The sequence below is a fragment of the Psammomys obesus genome, unplaced genomic scaffold (genome assembly GCF_907164565.1).
Source record: "Psammomys obesus unplaced genomic scaffold, mPsaObe1.curated_primary_1811, whole genome shotgun sequence".
NCBI lineage: Eukaryota > Metazoa > Chordata > Mammalia > Rodentia > Muridae > Psammomys > Psammomys obesus.
Genome location: NW_026592510.1, coordinates 5,947,305 through 5,954,904, shown reverse-complemented (window position 1 = coordinate 5,954,904; position 7,600 = coordinate 5,947,305). Strand labels below are relative to the sequence as shown.

General features: G+C 43.1%; 1 protein-coding gene across 3 annotated transcripts in view; it reads right to left on the bottom strand.

Moving 5' to 3' along the window:
- Window positions 1–7,600, bottom strand: part of Asah2 (N-acylsphingosine amidohydrolase 2) — a 95,362-nt gene that overhangs the window by 45,813 nt on the left and 41,949 nt on the right. For all 3 annotated transcript variants that reach the window (XM_055614029.1, XM_055614031.1, XM_055614030.1), the window contains exons 6-8: window positions 5,724–5,900; window positions 3,468–3,595; window positions 2,164–2,241 (exon numbers count right to left, since the gene is read on the bottom strand). In XM_055614029.1, the coding sequence (XP_055470004.1) occupies window positions 2,164–2,241; window positions 3,468–3,595; window positions 5,724–5,900 (383 nt within the window). The remainder of the gene's footprint in view (window positions 1–2,163; window positions 2,242–3,467; window positions 3,596–5,723; window positions 5,901–7,600) is intronic.

The window sequence follows — 7,600 nt, the reverse complement described above, 5'->3', positions numbered from 1 at the left end:
ATTTATTTATTTATTTATTTATTTATTTATTTATTTATTTATTTATTGTACTTCCAAACTCTGACCAGTTTGGGATTCTGCCTGATATCAGGTATCAGCATGTGAAGTTACTTAGCAGCTCAGATGTTTTGTTTTTAATATGTATTTGTGTGTATTTGTGTGTGTGTGTGTGTGTGTGCGCGCGCGCGTCAGGTGCAGGTGAGTGCATAAGCCAAAAGAGGGTACCAGATTCCCTGTTGCTGGAGTCATGTGCAGTACACAGAGTGGTTAGCCATCTGACATGGGTGCTAGGGACAGAACATAGGACCTCTGGAAGAGCAGCAAGGGTTCTTAACCGCTGAACCATCTCTCCCAGTTTCATGGCTCAGATTTACTTCATGTTTGGGATTGTTTTTAATGCATTCAAAGGACAGTTACCACTGTGTGACAAGGGTCCAGAACGGTTACGTCACAGAGAGCCTGGAGGTGGCAGAAACAATGGCAAGTCACTGCAGGATGTCAAGCGTGGCAGATGGAGAGGCTCTGCTACCATCTTGACAGCTGACCCTGAGACTTCCAGATCTGCAATACAGTGGTGCACAAAGCAGTACAGAACATCTGGGCCTCACAGCTGACTATTTTAATTGCCTAATGCCTTTGAATGATTCAAAACAAGTTAGAGGGAATTGTAAATGGCTTCGATCACCCAGCCAGGTGCTAACTAGAGAGAGAAAAGACAAGGCTCCTTGCCCACCAATTGTAGCTACTCTGTAAACTAACTAGACATGTATGTGCTTGTACTGATCCTGTCCTAATAACAGTTCACACTGATGTGTTCTACAGACTAGAACCTGAAGCTCACTTCCCTTCCACACTCTAGCCCAACTCAGTTTCTCAAGCCTCCATGAGAAATCCTTGACTTCATCCAAGTCCAGCTCTGGAGTGCTCTTGAAATAACTGTTTCCCCCAATGCCTTACAGCGGTAATTAATGAACACAACAATTCTGTTGATCATCTCATTTATCTGTAGGTCGTTTGCCTACTTTACCTTCCATTGAGTCTGTTGAAGGACTCAAATCAGCCTGTAGTATGTTTGGGATAAAACAGTCAGATAATTGACCTTTAAAGTCACATAGTTGAGAAGATAGCAGCCCAGATGAAACCCAAGACATTTGACTGGAGTGCCAAGCATTCCCAGAAACTTTCTGAGGGCACTTTGCATCACTTTTAAATCCAAAGGTCAATGCTAGCTATCTACTCGATTGCTATATCAGTTCAATCACAGTGAGCAAAATGGCATATGAAGACAAATGCCTTCTCTTCAAAGAAAACCAAGTCTATACTTTCCTGCATGACGTCCCCACCAGAGAACTGTGTCAAAAATCTGAACTACACTGCAGTTCTGCCTCTTCTCCATTCTTGGGTGATGTGAGTTCAGCTTCTATGCCTAGAGGACACTGTCCTGCATTAAATGCTGTAATTAAGAAAACACATTCACAGACGTTCACTAGACCTTGACGAAGTGACAAGCAATAACATTCACTGTCTTGCCAGCTGTGGTAGCTTACAACACTACTCAGCAGGGCTGAAGCAAGAGGATGGCTAGTTCCTGGCCAACCTGGGCTACACAGCAAGTTCAAGCCAACCTGAGCTATATAATAAAACCCTGTCTCAAAACCTTAAAGGCTGGAGACACAGCTTCGTGGGAGAGTACTAACCTAACATGCTTAAGGCTCTAGGCTCCATCTCTAGTGCTATGAAAAGCAATCAACACAATACAGTCTTGCTGTGTCTTTAAATCACATGCCATTTGTACACAACCTGAGACTGCCTCGAAAGTCCCTCCCTCACTTGAGTCATCCTTGTATTAATTAATTTACAAGTGAACCTCTCAGCCCTTAGAGATTAAGAACCATGTTCAAGGTGTCATGGTTTAGTCCAGCTGTGTCTGATGCCAAGGCTGGATTCCTAACCACACAACTAAATTCTCAGCACTTGATGCCACTAGGCTAATCTCTTTTTCTTCTCTGTAGAATTACAAAAAGACACTAATATAGGGGAATGAAAAGAGGAAAGAAGGAAGGAAAGAATAAAGGAAGGGAGGGGAGGAGAGACAGACAGATGGAGAGAAAGACAGAGGGAGCTATGGGGAAGAAGAGTGGAAGATAAAGAGGATGGAAATACCTGATAAGGCCCAAGTCTTCTCCTTTCAAATCCACCAGTTTCAAGACTACCATTTCCTTGTCTGTGTTTGAAGAATACCTGTCAACAAAATGAAGAGACTCGGTCAGTTTGTATTAGAGACCGAATCTAATCCATAACAACCAACAGAAGCAGACACAAAAACCAGTAAGTAGGACTGGGTGAGACGCTCAGTGAGTAAAGGCATTAGCCAGGCAAGCCCAAAGTCCTGACTCCAGATCTCCAGAACTCACACGAAAATGAAAGAAGAGAACCGATTCCCAGGAGTTGTCCCCTGATCGCCACATATATGCTGTGGCATGAGCGCTCCCAAACACGCATGCACACGTACGTTTATGTGCCTGTGCCTCCTAGTAAACTCCAGAGTAAAGAGGAGCCCTGCACTGCAGCCAATACCTTCTCCCTCAGCTGAAGGAGCAGGTGACAACTGTGATCTGTGGTCGAATGCATTTTTATCCCATGATGTGTGACACCAGAGGACGTGGATGTGTCTCTTAACAAACAAGGTCTGCTTAGGAAATGTCCACGCATGTCAGCTTTCAATCTCTGTCTTCAGAGAATGCAAACCACACTCCGTCAAGACCTGAAACCTCAGAGTTCTCCATCTTTTCAAGGGCAGGCAGAGGACAACTTCTAAAACTGAGTAGCTTTGGGAACTATGCATATGTAAGCTGCCAAGGAGTCAGGTCAGAGCTGAGATGTCACTGTATACTGCCACAGTAGCCACGTACTCATCATCCACAAGCCTGGCTCCTTTCTTTAAAAAAAACCACTGTTCCCATTTCGTTATGATTGTGACATATCTCGCTCGTCCCCCCAGATTCTCTCCCGTCCTTCCTTGCTCAACTCAGGGAGACTGTGATGATGATTCTAGACAACACCATCTTCAAATAAAATAGAATAAACCTTGCTCATTATTAAATGGTGTGCTTTGCACGTTGAAATCTCTGCTCCATAGGTAGAGACCCTGAGACCCAGCAAATTGAGATGAGAAGTCCTGAAAGACTACGCAGTAGAAAATAGTGGCTCTCAGCAGGGCCCACAGTCTCTGAAGCCGTCACAAGGTCTCCCTCAGACAACAGTGTGCAGAGACGGTGAAAAGAATTGATGTCTAGCTCTACATTCACTTCTTGTTTCATCTTGCCTGAGAAAAACAGGTTAAAGCTGTTTTCTTTAACACTCTGCTGAGGTCCCACTGCCCCCAACAACGTGCCCATTCTGACCTGAGATTGTGCTGCTGTTCCATAAAGAACATACAGTAACACTATCTTGCTCACGCCCCTCACCTTGCTCTCTCTGACGGTGGGTTATGGAGGTAGGAAGAGGGGCTTCGGTTGATCTGCACGTTCTCAACATTTCCTCTGTTGACAAAGATTTTTCCTGGTTTGAGATTTTTGTGTGCTATCTCAATGCTCTGAAAGTTAAAAGAAAAGAGAGGGAGTTGTAAGTTTATGCATCTTGGTAGAGATGATGAGCAACACAAACAGAACAGCTCACTGATAAACTCCATTGTTTCTAATGCATCTGAGCTATAGGATAAAGGCTTGAGAATCACAAGGCCAGTATCGTTGCTGTGGAGGTACATGGAAATGACCTTCATGGCTGAAATGAGGAAAGTACTGAGGGTAAGAACGCTTCATGCTTATTAATCACACCCAGAAGTGTCCCATCTCTCAGCCTCTTCAGATGGCTGGATCACGAACAATTTGACATTTTAGGTGGCCAAAATGGGAGACTTGATTCCTATCACTCAGGAACAAAATTTATTGTCATATGTCATACAAGTGTCCCACTTTCCCCTCTATGCCATCATCATCTGTTTTCAAACATGTTTAACTTACAGCTGTAGAGAATGGAATATTCTGATCACAACTTGATATGAATTTACTTACACATTCTAAAACAAACGGCTTTTTTTTTTTTAAGTTTCATACTATACTACACCCTTACTAAGGTATGCAGTGTGTATTTCCCAACCTACTTTACTGGGTTCTTTTATAATTAATATTATATTTATAATTAATTATATTTATTATAATATGTAATTGTAGTTAATTGCATAATTATTCATTATAATTAATTTTATATTTATAATTAATATTCCTCATAACCCAATGACCTTTAGTTCATAAACCTTTAACACACTGGTAAATGCAGTATAAAAATACTGTAAAGAAGAGCCTGCCTTTGTCAGCTGAATCTCTGTACTTGGGGTTAATTTCATGGGGGAAAAAAATAGAGAAGAACTAAACCTGGAAGGCAAAGGAATTTAAAAAAAAAAAAACACTGACAAGAATCTCACACAAGAAAATGATAAACTAGAAGGCAGAGGAGAGAGAAGAGAGTACAGGTGTTCACCTCAGGAATGGGAGAGGCACTGGAAGGCGTGGCTGGCACCCATGAGAGCTGTGCCCCTCTAGACAACCTCAGAATGATAGTCTAGTTGGACCCTTTGTGCTCTGAGGAAAATACAAGGATATAAGACAATTCCTTGCAGTTCCTTGGTGGGTTTTCTCCTCCTGTGTCACTGAAGAGAACAGACTGTGGGCCCCTATTATTACCAGCTGCATACAAAATGTTTGCTATATCTTTAGATGATGGCAAGTCATTTGCTGCTATAGACAGACTTCTCTTTAGAGCTTAATAGCCCACAGCTCAGGACTAGAAGCAGAGTTAGGGCCTGTTTCCGTAGTACACAGCAGTACTTCCAGCACACAGGGGGCTGTGGCTGTTTAGAATAGCAACCTTAAGACCAGCCAAGACTGCACAGTGAGGCTCTATTAGAAGAATGGGAGGGAATGAAGGAGGGAAGACTCTCATGCAAGAAAATAAGCTACAAGACAGAGGAGAGAGGAGTAAAGGTGCCCAGGTCAGGAATGGGGAAGGAACTGGGAGAAGGGAGTTACGAAGGGAGGGAGGAAGCAAAGGGAGGGAGAGAAAAAGAATGGGGTCATGAACAGTGAGAGCTACTCCATGACTGAAAAGCCATACCTAAAGGACTAAGAAATTACCTGCTGAAAGATATTTCTTTGGCTCAGTAGGATGCCCAAGGCCTTTAGATGACCCTGCCCTTTTCATTAATTCTGCATACTAACTAACACAAATCATGAAAATTACTATGCTATTTAACTTACAGAAAGTAATGGATTTCCAACCAACCCCAGGAGGTGAAGATCTGCTGCAGGAGCTCTAGACACAAGGGAAATAGAAGTTCCTAGTCTAGATGACAAAGCCCTGACTTAGCCCTAACTTCCTGCATGTTGCCCTGCCCCCACAGCACCTCCTTTCCCTCCCTGTAAAAGCTCTGCCACAGCTGAATCTCTGAAGCAAGAGACTATAGCATCCTCCTACCTTCCCAGCCACTATAATTTCCAGAGGATTGGTCTCTGAGCCATAAAGAGACAGAAAAGAGGAAGAAAGGTAGGTACTGAAACTGGTCTCAGACCAGAGTCCTCCAAGGAATTTCTTTGTGTCACACCGAACTGCTTCTGAAATATCCCTGAGAACAGTCAGCCACAGCTGCCAGGGCGCTCTTCACCTACCTGCATGATCCCATTAACTACGTATTGAAAGGTTCGATTGCTGAATCCTTCGCTGGCAAGTACAAAGAATGTATATTGGAAAAATCCTGACGGACCTGAGTGTGTGTGCGTGCCACTCAGGATGACGTTGTCTCTTCGATACAGGGAGCCATATTTACTCCGGAGTCGCTTCAGGACCTTGAAGGAAAACAAACATAGAACTAAGAAGAATCCTATAGCGTCTCAGCAGGAAGGGGAGTTCTGAAGAACTCAAGCGCTTCTATCTGTCCAGCCCAGTCTGTCTGTCTGCCGGGCACTCCCTCCAAGCTGCTCATTAAAGTAACAGGTCCAACGATGACAGTGGGACACTCACATTTTGTAGGACCTTTGCTATGTGCAAGCACAGCATTGGCCAGGTATTTTATGTACATTGTGCTACTCAAAATATCCTTAACAGTCCTCCCACCCCAAAAAGCGGTTATAATTCACCTTGTCTTTTTAGCTGAGGGCACTGACACACAAGAGTTAATGTCTTCACTAACTGAAGGAGCAGCGGGAGACAAGCTCCAAGTCTCTGTAACCAGAGCTCTCACCTCTTCTTCCTCAAAGTCTAGCATTCCTCACAGATGGCAATGCAGTAAGTTTGAATCTCGAAGGTGGTTTAATTATGATGAAAGGGAAAGACAAAAATAATTGTGTAGTGTTATACAGCAGTGAATTCTATGCAGGGTAAGAAAAACGCTGGCAGATAGTAGTGAAGAGAGGTCTTCCTGAGGAGGGGCTCTGTTTGGCAGGTGTTGAAATGAAAATAGAGGAGCTGCTTCTGCTGCCCCTAGGAAGAGTATTCCAGACTGGGTGAAGAGGATCTGCAAAGGCCTCACAGCAGGAAGCCACCTACTGTGTGTGAGACCACACCAGGAATCCAGTGAAGGAAGAAACCATCCTGACAGCGCTAACATGCTAGGCATACGAGGGAGTCGCCACACCATTCAGGGCTTTTAAACACATAGAAACACCCACCACGGTCATACCATTTCACTAAGACTAAGAGCCACTAGGTTTTTTAGTTTCCGTGTTCAGCAATAGATAAAGGAACTTTAGTAAATGCTTATTACATTAGTCACTCAATGAACACACATATGTATGTGTAAATACACATCAAGAAAATGCAGGAAAAAATGTTGCTGAGTAGCTAACTATGAACCTGTTTAATCACCTACAATATGACATTTGCTATCCCCTAAAAGTGTCAATGACAAAGCTCCACCTTTCATGAGATAATGCTATGTATTTAACATGCAGAGATATCAACTTACTCTCTTCTGCTTTAACTAACAAGCTCTATCGGCCTTGCTCTAATTTTGTGGTCAGTAAAGCAAAAACAGAAGAATGTGTAAAATATTTTGCCTCATTAACCTATCCATGCCCTCAGTGTTACCAGGCGTTATGGCTGTTTTTAATGTCAACTTACCACAAATTAGAATTAATACTAGGCGGGAGAGATGGCTCTGTGGTTAAGAACACTTGCTGCTCTTACAGGGGACCTTGGTTCAGTTCCCAGCACCCACATGGTTGCTCATAGATGTCTATAACTCCAGTTCTAGGAGAGCTTATGCCCTCTTCTGGCCTCTGTAGGTACTGTGCACATAGGGTACATATACAAACAGGCAGACAAACATTCCTTCACATAAAAGAAATTAATCTAAAAAATAATTACAAGAATAAGGAGAAGAAATGAGAAAGAAGGAAGGAAGAGGAAGAGGAAGGAGAAGAAACAATTACCTGAGTAGCGACGTCAGTTGAGGAATTGTCTTAATTGCCTTAATTTATATGGGAGACCCAGACCAAAGACTGTTGAATAGCAGTCAAGACAAAGAACAATGTTTCACCTTTCACTC